This window comes from Squalius cephalus (genome assembly GCF_949319135.1).
Source record: "Squalius cephalus genome assembly, chromosome: 1".
Lineage (NCBI taxonomy): Eukaryota > Metazoa > Chordata > Actinopteri > Cypriniformes > Leuciscidae > Squalius > Squalius cephalus.
In genome coordinates this window covers 62,005,673-62,028,321 of record NC_137122.1, presented here as the reverse complement: position 1 = coordinate 62,028,321, position 22,649 = coordinate 62,005,673, and the positions used below count along the sequence as shown (strand labels likewise).

The window sequence follows — 22,649 nt, the reverse complement described above, 5'->3', positions numbered from 1 at the left end:
ACAGATCTGGCCAAGGTTACAAAAAAAATCTGCTGCACTTAAGGTTCCTAAGAGCACAGTGGCCTCCATAATCCTTAAATGGAAGACGTTTGGGACGACCAGAACCCTTCCTAGAGCTGGCGGGGGAGAAGAGCCTTGGTGAGAGAGGTAAAGAAGAACCCAAAGATCACTGTGGCTGAGCTCCAGAGATGCAGTCGGGAGATGGGAGAAAGTTGTAGTAAGTAAGAAATCTCCTAAAAAGAAATGTAAGTGTAGAGCCCTGCAAGTTATGCATTACAATATGTTAATCACATAATGCATTTGATAGTTAGTCAAAACATACTTACAAAGCCAAAGATGCTCAGTGCTGTGCTCTTAAAGGAGCATTTGGGCTGTAGTTAGCTCCTGTTGACACAGGGAAAAGAGAGAAATAGAAGAAACATTATTTTTCATCAATGATTATTGGCTAATGACTGATATGTTATGAACATGATAAATGACAGATCTAGGATGATTGATCAACTACACAATCAGATGACAGTTTTACCAATAATTGGCATAGAATTTCAAAAAAAAAAAATTGCAATGAATATTTTTCAATTAGTCTGCCTTTACATTGCTTTAAATGCATTACTATTTTAACATTTCATATTTCGGTCCTGCAGAGTGAATCCAGCATTTACGTATGTCGCTGTCACATCTCTTACATCTTGTCTACACTTTGTTAATGAGGGTTTTCGCGAGTCTGCATAATTCGGCACTGAATAAAAACTCCTGCGTTCTCCAGAGCGCGATAACAAATAAGCACAAATAATGCACTGGAGCGTTTGGCAAATCTGTTTCGCCAATATATTATAACAGTATCAATCGAGGCTTCGTTTGAGGGTGTATAGCACCCCCACATACCTGGGTCATAGAGAGCGCGAGAGAGCCTTTGAGGAAACGCCTTTGAGGCCTAACTTACTTCAAACCGCCACACATTAACTGACGAGTAAAATATGCCATAACTGGTCGTAAAAAAGACGGAAAACCATTGTTTGTGTAAATATTAGATTGGGTCCATCTGCTGGAAAATGGCAGTCAGTCGATTTTATGGCATTTAATGGGATATGAAAGCGGTAGTTTCGCGAGGAAAACTAAGTAAAGTAAAATTAAGTAAAGTTCCTTTAGACTGTCCTGTGAGCTGTTATTAAAAGCCTATTCGATTTCATCATTTACTTTCTTCATAAATGTAGCTATATTTAATTGATATTGGTAATGGTATACTTTGTAAAAGTAACTTATAAAATTAATTTGTTCAGTAAAAAGTACTTACTCAGAAAAACCCCCAGCTGGCGTCTAGTGAGATACTGTTAGACTTTTTACTTGTAATTGTTATTTTATTTGAGCTTGGATGACACACTAATGGATTATTGATTAAATATAGTATCATGACTTGTCAGAGTTTGACATTTTCAGTTAATCAAAAAATAATTAAATTTTAAGTTCTGTTAATGTAAAAAACTATTTGATGACGTGTAAACGGCCCCCAGTTTCCGCGCGCATGTTCAAGGCCAGACGAGTGGGGCCACAGCTGAAACTCGATGACGCGTAATGTGGTGAATGGTAAGTAATTTTATGCTTAATTACACACATTCGCATTCGCTCAGGATTCTGTTGGTGATAGCCTACTGTAACCGAAAACCGAAATCTGGAAGTCCTTTCTCCTTGTGCGCCGAGGTCAAGTTAGCTAGTAGCTGTAGCCTGTCACTGATTGAGTAGCTAAGTTACACTATTTGGTCCGTGTAAATCCGTGTATCATTCATTCAGTTGTTTTTTATTTAATATTGAATATTTAATATTATATTTAATATTTAATATTCAAGAATTCAGCTAGTTCTATTCTATAACTATTCGAATAGTTACTAGTAACTAATGAAAATGTGATCTCTACAGAGCCCCATAGATTGCAATGGCAAAAATGTGCAATTAGTTACTAGTAACTAATGGACTAGTAGTTAGCCTACTAGTAACTAAAATGTGCTAGTATCTAATCAATTGTTACTACTAGTAAAACAGGAATATGTATTAGTAGTTAATGGAATAGTTAATAGTAACTAATAAGTAAGTACTAGTAGCATTTAAATAGCAACTAGTAAGTTTTAAAGAATAAATGGTAAAAGGGCTTGCCATAAAAACCTTGACATTTACATCCGGACAGATAAGATGACAGCCAGATTGCCTGAGCTCCACATAGGAGGTCTGCAGTCAGACCCTATTGGGCAAAACCCTGTCTATTATAAAAACATAACATTCAGGACTAGCCTACACTGAAAAAAAAAAATCATTGGATTTACTCAATTGAATTACGGACACTGGTTCCACATAATTTGTTTGGGTTCACAGTATCCTACACATTCACATAGTTCTGTACAATAGTTTTGTGTTAATCACATGTATTTTAATGAAGTAATGTGTACATGCTCTGTTTAAGTTAATCTAACATAATTCAGTCATGTTAGCTGAATATTATTCTTTTATTTTAGATACATGCCTGGATCATGTTAATTCTACACAATCTAATCAAGTTACCTCTACATAATTTTTTTGTTACATTTTTAATGGTTTATGTTGTTACTTAAATGTGTTTTTGTAGTAAACAATAAAAAAGCACTCATTTAAACAATTTATTTCATTTATTGAACATTCATTCACTTCAATTCAAAATTATGCATGTAAAAACGTACAAAAAGTACTGAATCTGATGTACACAGTGACAGTCTCTATTTTAGACATATAATCTAATTTACAAAGACCATCAGATTCATATCATAGATAGATAAGAATACAACATCTCATATTTCTGTGAAAACTGAATTTTGCACAATTCAAAGAGAACTTTGTTCTCTCAGACTCTCTTCAACACATTTAATGTGCAGACCTTGTGTAATGTAAACATCAAAATGGTCAGTCCAGCACTGAACAAAATTTTATGACATCTTGAAATGACTATGAAATAACATCTTTTTAGAATCTCTTTGGTGATTAAATATCAACATGACTTAAACTAGTATGTAAAAAAAAAAAAAAAGTCCTGTTCAATGCAATATGCATACATGCCCATTTTAGATCGAAGACGTGAACTCTTCATAAGAAATGTTTTAACAAGATCATGAACATCATGTTAGATCATGAACATGAGTTATATCTCATACCTGCATTCATGAAACTGTGTCTTTATAAACAAATAGAACATTGAAGCACAAATAATGTGATTTCATGAAATAAAAAAACTGTCCTCTGACTCCACTGCACAACTTGAATGTGTAGAACTTGTGCTGAATGTGTAAAAGAAACCTCAAAACTGTAAGTGCCTAAGAAAAGGCAGTACTCAGAACTGTTAGTTCATGCATCCTGCGAAAAAGCAGTACATCTCACAGGTGAAGTTTGGATTTGAAGTTTTGGGCCTTGATAGAGAGCTCACCCCCATCCAACTCCATGATGATTTTTGCAAAATCTCAAAAGTGTAGCGCAACGTTGTGGGGTACTTCAGGTTAAGAGAATAGATGAGACCAAACAACATTGCAGTTGCAAAAGCCACATTCTCAAGGTCCTGAAGCACAATCACACCCTCAAGGACAATTCCCACAACTCGGGGTTCATTCTCAGCAATGTGCTTTATCACAAAGATCCCCATGGTGGTCTTCTCAATGGCACTGTGAAACAGATCCTCATCCATGTCCTAAAGAAAGTATTAAAAGATTAGTGAGTGTATAATTCAGCAATTCTTGAAAAAATCTTTGGACAGTAATTCTATAAAATCTTCACATGTTAATAATAAAATACAAATTACTATATGTATACTTATTAAATACATTCATTAAAAACTATTTAAATTATATTGCTGTTTGCAGTTTGCCCATGGAGTCACAGTGCGCATTGAAATGTATGAAAAATACACATCCTAGTGTATATCTATCCAACAGTTTATAGATCATTTGTTTCTTTACAGTTTTAATTTCCAGTTATGCTGCGTATGATGCCAGTTAGTGTACGTTAGTGTGATGGACTGAGAGTCTGAACGAGGCCTAACAGACACCGTGAGCAGTGACGACATCGTTTAGAAACCGCATTACACACTTCAGCAAGACGAAGTCATTTTATGCAGATCCACAGCCCTTTATATACAGATCAAGCATTATAGAGGAATTATATCATATCAGAGAGAGTTTTACCGTGCTGACTGTCGTAACCGTATGAGGCACGCTGGAACGCTGCAGCTGAACGGAGAATGATTGACAGCCACAGCAGACGGAAGACAAGTTTTCCGTGAACTTTCATTTTTTGGGCTGCTCTCAGAACGCTCCCAATGCGGCATTCCCCTGCACGTACCCCACCTGAGGACAGGTAGCCTGCCGTCATTTTACGACCATACGTTGATCCAGTCTGTTAAAACACACACATACACAGGTACACAATTGTTTGTCTACCATCAAATAGCCTAGGTCTAGTACAGTGGTGTTGTCACGGTTTCCCTGGTTCTCCTTGGCTCTGTCATACACTACAATTCCCAGAATCCTCTTTGGCGCACCTGCACTCACTCGCTCCGGATTAATAATCACACACACCTGTTCATCATCAATTACCTCATCAGCCAACTCATAAAACACTCACTGTGAGATCAGTCCTGGTCAAGCCTCCAACAGGAACAGACCATGATCCGTTGTCTCCTGAACTTCGAGATGTAACGTATACTCACCTGTGAAACACTAACCTCTGTATCATTGATCCGCTGACTCCAGAAATCCTGTTCGACTCCATGTTACCTGTGATCCTGCATCCTCCCGAGCTTCCTGTGTTTCCTCCGAGCTTGCTTGCTAACGACTGCATCTGAAAGAGAAAGGACAGGTATTAATGAACTGTGACTGCTTGACATTAACTAACCTGAAGAGAACATGCTCACCTGTTGTCTGCCCCGCACCGAGTGATCTTCACCGAATCTGCACCTGAACTCATTGAATACTCACCTTGCACTCTTGTCTGCTTGAATAAAGCTGTGTTTGGATTCACTTACCTCTGTCTCCTGACAGGTGTAGTCTAGTTTTTTGTAGTGAGTATACTGTGATTTTTCCCTCCCAGCCTCATACACCCCGTCCCAGAGCGACGTCCCATAAGCACCACTACACTCACTAACACACACAGTATGCATGTAGATGTAATATGGAGCATGCTGAAGGACTGCTTAGGCTGTGTGTTGTCAACACTGCACAGACTTTAACAGCCAATGACAGTTACAGGTGCTGGGGAGAATAGACTGATTTTCTAAAGTTTAGTGTTAATCACCATCTAACTCAGCCAGTTAGGAGCTACATGAAGCCTTAGATGTTTTATGAATCTGGTCCCTGGAGCACAGGTTTTATCAGCTGGCAATTTTCAATGCACATTTAAGAGTGTAAGTTGCAACTATTATTAACAATAATTGAAAGCTGAGGCTTATCAGTAGCAGTAATAACAATGAACATAGGCCTGTGTGCAGTTATATCACCAACACTCATTCATTACAAAATATTATTAACAGTGAGAACACAAAAAGTGTCCACATCATCTCAAGCACACTTATCGGCCAAAACCATTGTCAAACTGAGGTTATGTAGCGACTGTATCAGCTGAAATGCATGAGCAAGCATCCAGGAACTGCTACTTCTTCTACTACACGCACACGCACACGCACACGCATACACACAGGCTATGGAAGCCGAAAACATCATTCAGTGCTTTCTCCGCATATTATGCTTGGTAAGTAGTCTCCGAATGCTGACCTCAGAGCTTCCTCGCTGGACACATTTCTCGCATCTTTACTGAGATCTCATGATATGGCATTCCACTCATAAACATGTCCTCAATAAAACACATGTATGGTGCCATTTGAACTGGAAAGTTTGACCAACTGGGACCGGACCCTCCGCTTTTGGCGCTCAGCGACCGACTCCTTTGAAACTATACCATGACTATATCCACTGCGCATGTGCAAAGCAAGCAGGACAGCACCGTGGGAAATGGTTAGACCAAGGGCGTAGATTTGGTTTGAACTTTGGGGGGGTTGAAGTTTGGGTCTGCATATTTTTCATGTGATCAAGGTATAAATATTGGGGGGGTTGTAATGCATAGATAATTTTGGGGGTGTTATCTCCCCCCAACCCCCCCACAAATTACGCCCCTGGGTTAGACCTACTACAACAAATAAAGACAGCGTAAATTTGATCCATTATTTCGTTTTGGTTTCCTTGTTTATTATATTTCCCGTTTCGAGCTGAAAGCGATGAAACAAACGTCAGTTTTCATATTTGGTTCATACAGAAAAACAGAAAAACAAAATATTGATTCGTTATTTCGTTTTTGTTTTGCCAGATTAAATGGAATAATTGAATGATCGGATACACGGACCCTATTTGTTCAGATACTTTGCTCCAAACCAGTCGGAGTTATGTAGGGCCCAATGAATTCAGTTTTATTTTTTCCTAAATTTCGTTTTATTTATTTTTCCAAATTTCGTTTTTTTCCGTTTAATTTTTTGGAATTCGATATTTTTTACCTTTGCTCGTATTTTACCACAAAAAAGTGTGTTTTTAATGTTTATGAATAAAATGTAACGTTACACAAATTAAATAAAAATGCCCAGCGTCTGTCTCCTGTTCTCTGCTGTTCTCTCCCCCGGGTCTCAGTGCTTGTGTTCAACAGAAACACTCTGACAGCTCTCATTGCCTGTTGAGGATTTATTTTGAAGAACCATATTTCATTTATAAGGGTTATTATTCATGTTAAGACAGTTAAAGGGTACATAACATGCACAGTTTCACCTAATCTCATGTTAATCTTGAGTACCTATAGAGTAGTAGTGCATCCTTAATATCTCCAAAAAGTGTTTAGTTTTATTATAATTTTAAAAGAAAAAACAGCTTTCCGATTCTCTCCGGGAAAAGCCGAGCTCCTGGAGGCGGAGCTATAGAGTCAAGCGGTAGCGCTGATTTCCAGCAAAAGACAGAAATCTGATCCAGTTGTACTTACATGACTAGGGTCTTTTATCACTGGGACCGCTCCACGTTTTAATAGCAAACGATTTGCAAATCCAGCGTCGACCTGAGCCTTGTTAATAAAACATTCGTCACTGAAACGACCAGAACACACAACCGCACTTCCTACACTCCGTTGCTGCCCCGGAAAAACAAACTGCATCCACTGTTCCTGTAACACTGGGTTCTTTGGAAAGCTGAACACGGTAAGCTTTCCCTCACATCCAAATACACACTTTTTTGGAGACATTCTTGAACAAATCCTATGCAGCGCTGCCGATGATTTCCTGTTGAAGCGCGTTGATGTGCGCGGTCTCGCTCTCCTCTAGTCGACGTGTGCGCGGGCGCGCTTTTCCGAGAGAAATGCTCATATAAGGAGTTCCACTCTGATCTACGTCATTAGATCCACGATCGAAAAAAAAACAGCCGAAACTTGCACCAACCCGGAAGTAAGATTTTCGGCACAGAAATTCTCCGTTATTCGTCCAAAATATATTTTTTAAACTTTGCCCATGTTTAGCATGAGAATCCATCTCTTTAACAGTGTAAACAACTCTGAATACATGAAACACCATTGTACCCCCCCTTTAATGTGATAAATAATTAGTTAAAAACATGGATTAAAGTAGTGCTGGGCGATAAAACGATATGTCTCGCGATAGACATGTAATCAATATCAATAAAAAATGCGTTCGATAAATATTTCGATATATATATTTCTTCGTCGGAAGAAACCAGAGGTTGCGAAGCAAGTTTGGTTGCATGAACAAAGGCACTCACTCTCTGGTAACCTAGCAACGTATGGAGTGACACGCTAACAGCCAATCATGTAACAGTTTGGTTGCGCCATATCGTTGTCTCGTGTTGGATTCTTCAGTAACAGAACCGGTGTGGTGAACAAATGAGTCCGATTGAAGAGATGAGTCCGAGCTTAGGACTAATGTGTTCTCCACACCGGCGTGGAGTGATAATTGGAAAGCCTTATTTGATCGGTGAGTGATAGATGACTGACAGCAGCGCTGCGCCCGCACATGTTACTGAGAGAGAGAGAGAGAGAGAGAGAGAGAGGGAGAGAGAGAGACTTTGACTTTTAACATCTCTTTAATTACAATCTATACCACAACTGTATACTCCTTTAACACATTACTACATTAATATTAAATAGCATATCCAGATAAAAAAAAAGTCATAAAAAGAATAAAACATTTTAAAAAAGCTTCTTTTACAGCAATACATTGCATCCTCTCTCTTCGTTGGGTTTACATAAAACATTTTAAATCCCCCATAAGTAGAAGAAAGAATCGGTATCATTCACCAGTTCATAATACTTATACTCCATAACCAGCCTACTCTTTACCAGAGCTCTGAACAAGTCCAAAGGGTCATTTTCACTATTCAACTGCATTTTTCTCTTTCTTGTCAGCCAGATAGCCATTTTTGCCATACCAAATAAAACATTTATCAAGACAATTTTGCTTTTATTTCAGGTGCAAAAATAAAAAAACTATTTATAAAAAAGAAACCAAAATCATGACTCAGGTCTTTTAACACACCCATAATTCCTGCTAGCCTGAAACATTCAATAAATATATGAGACACTGTTTCTGGTAGCCCACAAAACAAACACTCTCCTTGCAAAGGATTTAGATGAACTTTATAACGGTTTGTTGCTAAAATCCAATGAGAAATCCTCCATTTCAAATCTCCACTTCTTTTCTCGATTGGTTTCTTATACAACGTCCTCCAACGTCCTTTCGGAGAGGCCTCTGATTCAACTAAATTAGTCCATTTGGTCTCTGAAAGATCTTGCAATGCTCTTAAATTTAAGTATTTTACACAAACAAGATAAAAAGCCTTCTTAGATATTGTGTCAAAGAGACTAATTTCAGGTGTTGTAAAAGACAGTAATCTTCCATCCCCCTCCTGCCAGTCTCCTACATTTACACCCACCCTGATGCTGGGGAATACGGTCTCAACCGTTTCTGCTTGCAAAGGTACAGTACAAAACTCCTGCATCTCAGATAATAATCTTTCAACAATCCTAACAGAATGAACACCAATCTTCAAGGCCAGTGTTTCTGCAGAAATCCATTTGTCCCTCTGCCGAAGATGGCATATTTTACATATTCCTGTTTTAACCAAAACACCTTTAGATTTTAACATCTCACTGGAAAAAAGCGGATTAAAAATCAAAGGTTCTTCAAGCACCCACTCATGGCTTATTTCAGACAGCTCTCTTTTAACAATAAATATTTGCCACACATTTAAGACTGATGCATAAAAAGGAGAGAGTCCGTTAAAATCTACTTCTTTCAAATTCATTAAGAATAGGTGTCTATCCAAGTTCATCCGCCCCACTCTTCTTAGTAAAGCACAAGCTACTTCAGTCCAGTTCTGCGGCTGATTATATAGGAGTCTTTTCACAATCTGCAGTCTGAACGCAGCTGGACTTGATGTCCATAAGGCCTTGACCTCCTTCGTTTAACTGCAGATACTGCTTCTCTTAACCAGTGGTGTCCAATCCAAAAAATTTAACAAACACTCTCTGAATTTCCTTAATGAATCCATCTGGTGGGTTTAACACAATTAATTTATGCCATAAAAGAGAGGCAGCAAGATTATTAATGACCAGTACTCTCCCTCTAAATGACAATTGAGGGACAATCCAATTCCATTTTAATACTCTATTACAAATTTGATCTTTAACCCCTTCCCAATTTTTTCTTTGGTATACTTCTGAACCTAAAAAGATGCCTAAAAACTTAAACTTACATTTCCAGGGATAACAGGTTTTACATTGTCATTACAACATTCCTCTTTCTCATTGCACCAAAAAGCTTCTGTTTTACTCCAGTTCAGTTTAGCAGAAGACGCTCTCTCGTATAAAGAGATACTGTGAATGACCACATCAATATCTCTTTGATCTTTCACGATCACAGTTTTGTCATCCGCATATGCTGTTAACTTAAACGCATTGCAGCAACCATCCACCTTTAGACCAGACAGTTCTTGTCTTAACACACGTAGGAGTGGCGTATAACTAATGCGTATAACTGACCGGACAGTGGGCATCCTTGTCTTATGCCTTTAAGAAAACTCATTGGTTTACTTAACCCACCTCCTATTTCTAGAACACAAGAGGCATTCATGTATAAGAGTTTGATCCATGACATAAAACCATATCCAAACCCAAAAGCCGTCATTGTATCATACAGAAAACCATGATCCACTCGATCGAATGCTTTCTCCTGATCTAGGAACAGAAAGCCAACATTCACTTCATGTAGTTTTGAGTAATCTAAAATGTCTCTGATCATAATAATGTTATCATATATGGATCTTTCTGGAATGCAGTAGGATTGATCTTGATGTATTACATCTCCTAATACAGTTTTCAGCCTATTTGCCAACACTTTAGCAATTAGCTTATAGTCCGTTGTTAGGATTGACACCGGCCTCCAGTTTTTAAGATCACTCAAGTCCCCCTTTTTTGGTAAAAGTGTTAATACTGCCCGTTGGGAACTTGTGGGAAGGCGTTTTTCTTTAAAGCACTCTTGGATCGCCTCATACAACTCTCTTCCGATGTATTTCCACAGAGCTTTAAAGAAGTCCACTGATAGTCCATCAATTGCAGGTGCTCTCCCAGGCTTCATCTGTTTGACGGCATCAGTCAACTCCTCAAATGATACAGAACTGTCCAAAATCTCCCTCTGTGTTTTAGTGAGAGAAGGCAACCGCTGCAGTATCTGTGACACACATTCAGGATCCGTCTCTTCTTTTCTGTACAAGTTTGAGTAAAAGTCCACCGCAATCTTTCTCATTTCTCTTGCCTCAAAAGTCTTTTGTCCATCGGGTTTTGTCAGACAATACATTTCATTTTGTTGTTTTAACACCTTTTCTAAGTTAAAAAAATACGCCGTGGGAGCATCTATCTCATGTACAGACATAAATCGTGATCTTATTAGGGCACCTTTTGCCCACACTTGCAACAACTCTTCTAGATCACGTTTCTTTTAACCCAACATGCCAGCTGAACAAGCATTAGATTTCTGAATCATACCAGATGTAATGTGAAATATCTCTTGTTCAATTTCAGAAATTTTTTGCTTTGTTTTTCTTGTTGAAAAACATGTATACTGCTGACAAAATATTTTTATTTGTGTCTTTCCGATTTCCCACCATTGTATCAAATCATCAAAATCATTTTTCTTAGAAACCCATTCCTTCCAAAACATTTCAAATTTCTCAATGAACTCTTTTTCTTTCAATAATGCAGCATTAAATTTCCAGTACGGACTTTTAAATTTAGTTTGATTCAAAACAATATTAACTGTGATGAAATTGTGATCTGATATTACACCCCATTATCGTATTATTCTCAGCACACTTGACATAAAACCTGTCCAGTCTAGCTACACTTATCATTCCCTGCGAGACCTTGGTCCATGTATAAAGTTTCACCTCTTTGTTCCTGTCTCTCCATACATCTACTAAATCATTCTGACCTATAACACTTTTTAAAACAGCAGATGATACAGGATGTGGTTCCTCATTATTCCTATCTACAAGAAAGTTAAGAGAACAATTCCAATCCCCACCCATGATCAACATACCATCTAAAGTATAACTTTTTAAAAACTCTCCTAATTTTCTAAACATGATTATTCTATCTGACCCTTTATTTGGAGCATAAATATTTATAAAAACGAATATCTGATTTTCAACTTTAGCTTTCACGTCCTCTCTCTATTTCCGTTTCTGATAAAATTTTAACATTTAGGTGAGTTGCAAATAAAATAGCTACACCTGCACTTACATTGGTGCCATGGCTTAAACAAAGCGTTCCTTCCCACAGCAAATTTAACTCTGATTCATTTTTGATATCACTATGGGTTTCTTGTAAAAGTATTACTTCTGAATCTTTAAGCCTAAGAAACTCAGAGAGTAAAACCCTTTTTCCTCCATCCCTCAACCCATTAACATTCAATGATCCTAGTCTAAGAATCTGCATGGCAGGGGAGAGGGAAAAGAACAAAAGACAGAGAAGCAACACAAAAATTAGGATAGATCCCACACCCATGTGCTTTATTTTTTCCATTTTGACAATTTTACGTTTTCTTTCTGAGTTTTACGTACGCTTGTTAGAAACTTTTTCAGCCGAAATCGTTTCTGTTTAGAAATGACCTCATAGCCCGTCGTCTTCTGCTTTCGCCACGGATTTTATAAACTTATAATATTTTGCAACATCAACCTTTTTCCCTTTAGTAAAGTCCAGAAAATCATTTAATTCCTCGACCGAATACACATCCTCCAAAGCCTGACTACAATCAAACTCCGAAAACTCAGAACAATTGTCACAATCCTCCAATTCTTCATCACTACTTTCACTCTCCATACTCACATTATTCTGTAGCCGCTAACACTCGCCATCTCTTTACCATGAACACAATCCTTCTCCTTAACAGCATCAACTTCATCCTCCAAAACAGTCGGGCCTACAGCATTATCCCCAGCTCGCATAGATGAAATAAACTCACTCACCTCTGACCTTGAACTTGGATCTAAAGCACTCTTCTCGGGTGGGGATCCAGTCTGAGGAATAACGCCGGGTTCACCTGCCGAAACCGTATCCTCCGGATCCTTCTCGTTAACCGCTTCTATCTTTAGTTTTTTCCCTGAACTCATTCCATCCTTTGCAACTATGGGCCGTTTTTCTTTGTTTTGCCTTTCGCTTTTTTTCGCTTTGAACCGTTTTCTCATTCTTATTTATTTTGTTATTTTCATTTTCTGATTGTTTCCTATGCGGACACGTGAACTTCTTATGTCCTAAATCACCGCATTCGAACCATCTCAAGCTATCTGTCATTGCAAAAATCATATAGGAACTGTCCCCTTGTTGAATGCGAAACGAGATATCCAATTCCTTAGATTGCGCGTTCAAAAACATGAATACTTGTCTTCGAGAAAGACAAAACATGTTTTAAAGCTGCGTTTTTACACCCAAGCGGCAACATTTTAATGGATCCAGCAAACTTTCCAAAGCAACACAGTTCTTTTATAATTTGTTCATTAGAAATAAACGGAGGCGCATTTGAAATGGTAACCCTGGTAGGAGGTGCGCGCAAAGGCGTTACTTGCACCAGGGAATCGGCAACAACAATTCCTTTCTCAACGAGGCTGTTTACAAACTTTTCGTCTTTTAGAAACACCACCACCGCCTTGTTCATTCTAGAAGCCGATGCTATATTTTCGTGCCCTATATTCACCCATTGCTAAAAGTACATCCTCTACGGTAAATGCTTGATCCGAGAACACTTTACACCCGTTCTTAATAGATAACCCCGCGGCGTTCCCTCACCTGAGAGAGACGCCATGGCCTTAATCAAAATAAATAAATCACCCCAGATTTTTTTTGTTTTTTGTTTTTCCAAATTATAAAAAATGTGACAAAAAACAAAAACTTAACTAAACCACAGTAAAAGAAATTAAACTTGAAAACAAATTCAAAAACGTGCCGCTCTCAACCCCCCCACACCACACTTCCGCTCCCAGCATGCAACCCACACACAGAGAGAGAGAGAGAGAGAAAGAGAGAGAGAGAGAGAGAAAGAGAGAGAGAGAGGATTCTGAGGAGACGAGTTGAGCTCCAGATAAATTGCAAGAAAAATAAGATTTATTTGCTAACAAGCTAATGAAAAGAGAGGATTCAACATACAACAACATCTAGACAACATCTAAACAAAGATTTTGTTGAATCTGGACATTTTTTTTTTTTTTTTTACAGTGTCACACCTGAATTTGAGGAAAAGTTCAAGAGAAGCTGATCACAGGATAACCTCTGCAGAAGAGGATACTCATATTGGAAAGGATTAACATCAAGCAAAACAACAACAACAGCAGCAAAAAACAAGAAAGAACAGCACAGAAAAAACATTTTTGGACATTTTGGACACAACTGGAATTTTAAAGAAATCAGTGAAAGTCATATTTTGCCCATTTTTGGCTTATTTACTCATTTTTACCAGTTTTTTATCTCCACTGGGAGATGATAAACAAATCAATTCAAAACAGTGGCAGTTATTTCAGTTGATTGTTTACATTCCAAATCAATGATGGCCAGCGCATCATCTTGGCCCCGCCCCTTCATCTACCCTCAGAAGAGCTCTGAGGCCTCCAGGCTGATGCTCAGACACAAGCAGATGAAGGAGAGGCCCGACACACTGTTTGCTGAACAACAGGACCACAGTGCCATGAATAACCTGCTCTTTTACACCGAACACAGCCCTTTATGGCACACTGCCTTCTGTCAACACCTCACGTGTACCAAGAAAAGAGGCATCTGTAAAGGCAGACAGATCTTAGCATTTGAAGATGCTGAAAAAAATGATGAAACAAGATTTTTGACCCTGAACTTCTATCAAAATGGCACTGTCATGGTCCAGGGATCAGAGTCTGCTCTCAAGGTCTTCATTGAAGATTTTGAATTAATAAAAAAGCTGGCACTGTCTGATGAAGTGGACAAGAATATGAACATTGTTCCCTCCCCTGGAAAATCAGACCAAAAGACGACAGTGACTTCAGCAACTGCGATCCCATCTCCAATGTCAAGAATGAAAGACAACTTTTCACTTCTGGAAGTAGAAGTAGTGGAGATGAAAGAATTAATACTATCCCACCTGAAAGACAACAACATGGAGCAAGTGACAATTGACATAAAGAACTTAAAACAAGAAGTTGAATCTCTGCAGAGACACAGAGAAGAAATGACAGAAGAACTTCAGAAAACTAAAGATGAACTGAGGGAAGTAAAATCAACTTTAGGAAGACAACTAACAGATGTTAGAAAAGAAATGCAGGAGGAGTTATCGGCCTTGAAGTCAGTTCTTCGCACCAAAGATGAACTCATCACAGATCTGAAAGAAAGACTCAATTCTGTTTCAGTACCTAAAGAGTCTTCTGCCAAACCCTTGACTCGTCCAGGACCCGGGAGAAACACATGCTCTTATCCTGACGGACTCTAATGGGAAATATATCAATGAGAGACTTCTACTACCAAACATGAGAGCCAAGAAAATCTGGTGCCCAAACACAAGAAGTGCTTTTCAGATCCTGTCTGAGAGTAAACATGAAAACTACAAGCACATCGTAATCCACACAGGGACGAATGATTTAAGGGCCATGAAGGGCCGTGTGGCTCCTGTGATGAGAGAGGTGGCGATCAGAGCCACACAACGCTTCCCAGAGGCTAGAGTAACTCTGTCCACACTGCTGCCACGCACCGATGTGCCGATCCACGTGATCCACGGGAATAATGTGAACTCTCCAGAAGCTGCGCACTCATTCCCAATGTTCATCTCGCCCATCACAAAGACATACAGCCTCATCATATGTATGACCACGTACATCTCAATAAGCAAGGAGTGAAAGTCTTTGCCAGAGTGCTGAAAATCACAGCCCTTGGAAACACAGCAAGAAACAGCAGAAACCCCGATAACAGGCGAAGCTCTCGTCCTCCAGCAGAGCCCAGACGGACCACTGGACCTCCATCCCAACACAAGAGCTACAACGTCATCTGCTCCAGACTGAGGACATAACACACACACACACACACACACACACACACATTACAGAAAAAACTATCAATGAAATCATTTAAAATCAGTTGTTGGAATATACAAGGTCTGCACTCTTCTACTTTTGGTAATAAGACTGCAGACCAAGACTAACTCAGCAGTGTGAGAGATATGGACATCTGTATCTTTCAGGAGACGTGGTGTCGTAGTAATGAGACCTTGCATTGTCCAATAGGATACAAGGAAATTATGGTTCCCTCATCAAAAAATTCTAAAATTAAATGTGGCCGAGACTCAGGTGGAATACTCATATGGCACAAAGACGATTTAAAACATTCGATTAAAATTGTTAAAAGTGGAAAATCATCTATTTGGCTTGAAGTGAATCCGTCATATATCAGTCTAGTCTTTATCTCTGTGCAGTCTATATTCCCCCTCATGACTCTCCCTATTACGAAGAGCAAAGCTTCCCAACATTACAGACTGACATCTTACACTTTCAGTCCAGAGGAAACATCCTCATCTGCGGAGACTTAAACGCCAGAACAGGGCGAGAAATTGATTATGTAAATATTGTAGATAATGAGCACATCCCCAATGACACCACGTTTCATTCCTCATCGAATATCACACCGAGAAACAGCTATGATACCTCAGTGAACATTAGTGGAAAACACATGTTGAAACTCTGTAAAGGTTTAGGATTATACATTATTAACGGCAGAACTCGTGGAGACACATTAGGTAGATTCACTCACTGCTCCAGATTAGGAACCAGTGTGGTTGATTATTCAATAACAGATATTGATCAAAGCTTTATCAATGCCTTCACAGTCAGACCTCAGCTCCCGATGTCCGATCACTGCCAAACTGTGCTTTATCTGAAGCCCCATGTGAATAACCAAAACTGCTCCACCTGAATCTGAAAAACTGTTTCCTTTGAAACAAACTCACCTGACCTGACCTGGTCCTGCTGTCCCGCACACCTGAGGGCCTTCAGCAGAGCCTGTCCCTGCTGGAACAATACTGTCACGACTGGGCCCTGACCGTCAATCTGGACAAAACCAGAGTCATGGTGTTCCAGAAGAAAGCCCGATCTCAGGGACACAAACACCAGTTCCTGTATAAAGGCACTAGCTACAGCTATCTCTGTGTGTGTGTGTGTGTGTGTGTGTGTGTGTGTGTGTGTGCACAGCTCTAGCTACAGCTATCTGTGTGTGTGTGTGTGTGTGTGTGTACAGCTCTAGCTACAGCTATCTGTGTGTGTGCGTGTGTGTGTGTGTGTGTGTGTGTGTGTGTGTGTGTGTGTGTGTGTGTGTGCACAGCTCTAGCTACAGCTGGGCATCGACATCAGCGCTTCGGGATGCTTCGGTCTGGCTGTGAAAACACTCGGTGAAAAGGCTCGGAGGGCTTTCTATGCTATAAAGTCACGATGTGGACACTTAAAATTACCCATTAAAACCTGGATAAAATTATATGATTCAATAATAAAACCAATTCTTTTATATGGATGTGAAATTTGGGGACCAGTACTAAATTGTAAAAATTGGGATAAAACATCAGTAGAAAAATTAAAATTGGAAATTGGCACAAATATTCTCGGGGTTCACAGAAACACGTCCACTGCCGCCTGCAGGGCTGAGCTGGGCCTGTACCCGCTGAACATCGAGATCCAGAAGAGATGTGTTCAGTTCTGGCATCACCTCCATCAGTCTGATCCAGAGTCAGTGCAATATAAAGCCCTCCTCGCCAATGAAACCTCAGCAGAACCTCATCCTCTGAACACACTCGCTCTCCAACTCGTCCATCAGAATATACTCCCCATCAACCCCAAACCTATCATTAACCAAATCCACAAACATCTAAAAGACACCCATGATGAAGCACTAAAAGCACATTTTGCCCTCCAGAATAAACTCCAATGTTACTCGACCCTCAATAGAGCCACTAAATTGGCCAGTTATCTATTTATTAAACATTTTAAAGAAAGACAAATCCTCTCCAAATACAGATTAAGTGACCATGATCTAGAGATAGAGAGAGGAAGACATAGACAAACATGGACAGAGAGAGAGCAGAGGATCTGTAGACACTGTGATCTACAGCACATCGAGGATGAGTGAGAGTGAGTGTGTGTGTCTGTGTGTGTGTGTGTGTGGACAGAGAGAGAGCAGAGGATCTGTAGACAGTGTGATCTTCAGCACATCGAGGGTGTGTGTGTGTGTGTGTGTGGACAGAGAGAGAGCAGAGGAGTGTGTGTGTGTGTGTGTGTGTGTGTGTACAGAGAGAGAGCAGAGGATCTACTGTGATCTACAGCACATCGAGGATGAGTGTGTGTGTGTGTGGGTGTGTGTGAGATCTACAGCACATCGAGGATGAGGAACACTTTCTGCTCTTCTGCTCCAGATACTCCAGTATAAGAGAAACCTTTCTGCCCAGATTTGAAACCTTGATTCCATCATTCTCTGAACTGAGTGACACTGAGAAAATGTCCTTCTTACTGGGAGAAGATGATAGTACAGCTGCACTCGCGGCTAAATATGTGTGTGTGTGTGTGTGAGAGAGAGAGAGAGTAGATGATAGTACAGCTGCACTAGCGGCTAAATATGTGTGTGTGTGTGTGTGAGAGAGAGAGAGAGTAGATGATAGTACAGCTGCACTAGCGGCTAAATATGTGTGTGTGTGTGTGTGTGTGAGAGAGAGAGAGAGTAGATGATAGTACAGCTACACTAGCGGCTAAATATGTGTGTGTGTGTGTGTGTGAGAGAGAGAGAGTAGATGATAGTACAGCTACACTAGCGGCTAAATATGTGTGTGTGTGTGTGTGTGAGAGAGAGAGAGTAGATGATAGTACAGCTACACTAGCGGCTAAATATGTGTGTGTGTGTGTGTGTGAGAGAGAGAGAGTAGATGATAGTACAGCTACACTAGCGGCTAAATATGTGTTAGCTATTCACAACGCCAGAGTCAGCTAGAGAGACCCACTGTATATATTCATCTATTAGGATAGATTGTGTTTATATTATCTATTTATTTATATTTACTATGCTACATATTGACATGATCTATACATATATGTTTTGTTTGTTTGTTTTATTATTTATATATAATATGTTGATGCTTTGGCAACATTGTGTTACACAGTCATGCTAATAAAGCTAATTTGAATTGAAAAAAAAATTTGAATTAAAAGAGAGAGAGAGAGAGAGAGAGAGAGAGAGAGAGAGAGAGAGAGAGAAGGTGTGTGTGTCTGACCTCAGTGTGTTTCCCTACTGTCCATGTAGCTCTCCTGTAAGGGAGCACGTTTATCAATAGACAGTCAGACGAGATGCTTCATATCCAGAGTTTTTACTTAGAAAGAATTGTGGCAATAAATGAAAAATATATATATATTTATACTACAGGGCCGTTGAATGCTTGAATCTGATTGGTTGACGAATGTTCTAAGGTGTGCATTATTTTCAGGGAAACGCACGGCTAAAGTAGTTCCAGGCAGGTCTCGACCGCATTACAGTTCCATATCACTTCGCGTAGTTAACGGTAATAACGGAAAATATGATACAATTCATAACAAGAAAAAGCATTTAGCCCCATGCGCTTGATCTGCAATTTTCAATGTCTAGCTTCACAATCAATGGAAACATGCAGTTTAATTTTAATAAATAAAGTACATTCCTATCTATAATCAATAGAAAATTAATCTGAATATAGGCTAAATAAATGGATAGTCCTGCAGCACGGATTTTTATTGCAGATAATATAACAAATAAATAATTACTGATAGGCCTTACTTGTTAAAAGGCTTTTTTTTTTCATTTATTTGGCTAGTCTACTGTCATCTGTCAATAATAGAAAAAAAAAAAGAATTAACGAATTAATTCAAACAAATTGAATTTATAAATAAATAATAATATTGACGCACATGCTTTTCTGTCTCATTATTGCAACATCTCTCTCTAATAACTGCATAAAGCCGAGCCGAGGACACGCTTTAAGGCCGGTTATGAATGTAATTTGATACTTATGACTGATCATGCCTAAACGCGTGTTCAGCGCGTTCAGTCTGTGTTCAAAGTCGGTGTTTAAAATCTGCTGCTGCGATGAAAACAGTCAGAGAATGTGTCAGCTAGTCGTGTGTCCAGCATTAGTCTGCTATCAGTGGCTCAAACCTCCGTTACTAACTCTAAAATGACGTTTTGGAATTAGCAACGGAGGTATTGGATTAGATGTGTAAGAAATTAGTCCTACATAGAGCGTTTTAATGACAAAAACTTTACAAACGTCTTGAAATACATAATCTGAACAATGTTTCGAGGTGTGGTAACTGTAGTATAAGCGGAATAATTGACTTCAGGCCGTTGAATTATTAGAAAAATAATGCACACCCGAGGTGAACGGCCACTCCGCTTCGCGTCGTGACCGCATTACCACCTCGGGTGTGCATTATTTTTCGAATAATTCAACGGCCTGTCGTCAATTATTCCTTACATATATAAACCGTATACATTTAATCACCCTACCGTCACATACACACATGAACGATTTGCGCGCGAACCGCGTTCTCCCCAGCGGATAACTCTAGCGTTTTACATCGCCCCGTATGGCACTTCACCCAATAATACAACACAATACCTAGCAAAAATACATTTAGTAACACTAATATTCACATGTGTGCAAATGTACGCTTCATATACCTGTAAGGGAGCACGTTTATCAATAAACAGTCAGACGAGACGCTTCATATCCAGAGTTTTTACTTAGAATGAAGCGTCTCGCGAGAACTCCCCAACTATTAGTAAACGCACGCGCACACGCACACACACACACACACACACACGACCAATCAGATACACTCATCCCAAACATATCATCATTACATTTTTAACCTCATACGAAATCACTAAACATATGAATTAATGCAAAACATAACATTTCAACGTCCTTATCAACATTAATATTTTATAATTATTTAAACTGATTACTGGATTAAACCTCAGGTGAACACATACAGTAAATCTTGTTCACATTTTACTCAGCATATTACATCCACCACAGTGACCCTCAGTGATATGTGTGTGTGTGTGTGTGTATGTTAAAACACTGTGGTATAAAATGTTCACAGATATTATAATTTGTATGTTAAAACACTGTAGTGTAAAATGTTCACAGATATTATAATTTGTTACACTGTTAATTTATACAATTAATTTAAGTAGTACATTTAGATTTAAGTTATGTTATAATATTTTATTATTTTGATGTCTTTATAATTATTCTATGTGTTCCAAGCTTTGGCAATATTGTAATATGTACAGTCATGCCAATAAAGCAATTTTTAATTGAATTGAATTGAGAGAGAGAGAGAGAGAGAGAGAGAGAGAGAGAGAGAGAGAGAGAGAGAGAGAGAGAGAGAGAGAGAGAGAGACCCTCCTCCGGCCGCGCGCGCGCGCACTCTCTCAGTCTTCAAACTGTCTTGCTCTCTCTCCCTCGCGCATATTAATCAAAATTGAAAATGTCTTTATTATAGGACAGGGCTCAACTTAACTCTTGCAGAGATCAACTTAGTCGTGAAGTTCATGTTACTTAGAAATGCGTTTTATTGTGGCCTAAAAGGTAATTCGTCATACTCAAAACATCGCTTTGAATTAATGTAATTCTGCCAGGCCAGCAGTCTTAACTTAAACATTCTAGTGGAAAACGTTAACATATATATTTTTTTTTTTGTTGACCCAATGTTTTATTTTTTAGAGTGAGAAATAAAGGTAAAAATTGCCATTTTGAATCGTAGTGATTGAACCAGTCTGTGTCTGTCAGTGTTACTCTGAAATCAGAATCAAGGACTGGAACTAACCTTTATTAATATAGATATAATATACACTTGAATACTTTTACAATGCAATTTGATTTAAAACCCTTTTATGGCAAATACCGCTTTAATGGTCATTTTTCAACACAATAAATAAGAGAAAGAGAGAGGGGGGGGGGGGGAGAGAGAGAGAGAGAGGGGGGGGGGGGGTGGGGGGGGGGGGGGAGATTCATCATATATTCATGTTGTTTCAATCCTGATGTAATAATTACTGTCGGAAAATATAAACATAATGACCATTTATTTTATTTTTTTCTGATTTAAAATTATAATTGCAATATTTTTAACATAATTCAGATGTAGTCTCACATATAAACGTGTTTAAGGACAATATAAACTATATTCTTTTAACATAAACCAAATTCCAGTTTTTAACCTTGTAGAAAATAATATAAAAGTTTTTTATTTAAACTTTATGAAACAAACACGAATACTGCGTACATTTATAAACACTTGATACATGTTTTGTTTTTACATGTTTTTGTTGGTAACACTATTTTAGTGTCATTGTTACACATTACATGTATTTACTATAGTAATAACTATAAATGAACCCTAACCCTATAGTACGTACATGTACTTAATATTACTTAGTACTTAAATATATAATTACACATTAAAATAAAGTGTTTTTTACTTTGACTTTGATTATTTGTCCCAGACTCATTTACTTTCCTGTTCAACAGTTCTTCTGTATTAGATTCAGTCCAAACTCTCTTTTGATGAAGATTCATAAAGTGATTCAGTCAAAACTGGACATTAAAAAGCAAACGTGTAGAAACAGTGAAACTCAGGGTGACAAACGTTTATCATGAATGAAAATAACAGTCAAAGATCAACAACTGAAGAAACATGTTCAGACTGAAACAGGAACAAGCGTTTATTGACCATAAACTACAATAACATGATTAAACTGTAATAAAACATGTGAATTATTAAGTATTTAATTAATTAAGTAATTTCACACTTCTGATAAAAATGAGAAAATTTTTTGAGAGACATTTTCTTTGTAATTTGTTTTACAGTGTGCGTGTGTGTGTGTGTGTGTCAGTCAGTGTGTGTTTGTTGTTTAATGTGACACAGAGACACTGAAGAGTTATAATCAAGTCTAAATCCAGCACAGAGGGGTTCAGTGAATGTGTGTGTGAATGTGTGTAAGTGTGTGAGTGTGTGTGTGTCAGA

At 38.6% G+C, this 22,649-nt stretch overlaps 1 protein-coding gene across 2 annotated transcripts in view; it reads right to left on the bottom strand.

The window, feature by feature from the left end:
• Positions 1-22,329: 22,329 nt before the first annotated feature.
• The window catches only part of LOC307171271 (protein NLRC3-like), a 231,247-nt gene continuing 230,927 nt past the window's right edge, over positions 22,330-22,649 (bottom strand). For both annotated transcript variants that reach the window (XM_079892778.1, XM_079892777.1), the window contains exon 8: positions 22,330-22,649. This exon is cut by the window's right edge and continues 416 nt beyond it. In XM_079892778.1, coding sequence (XP_079748904.1) covers positions 22,515-22,649 — 135 coding nt within the window. In that variant the 3' untranslated portion in view covers positions 22,330-22,514.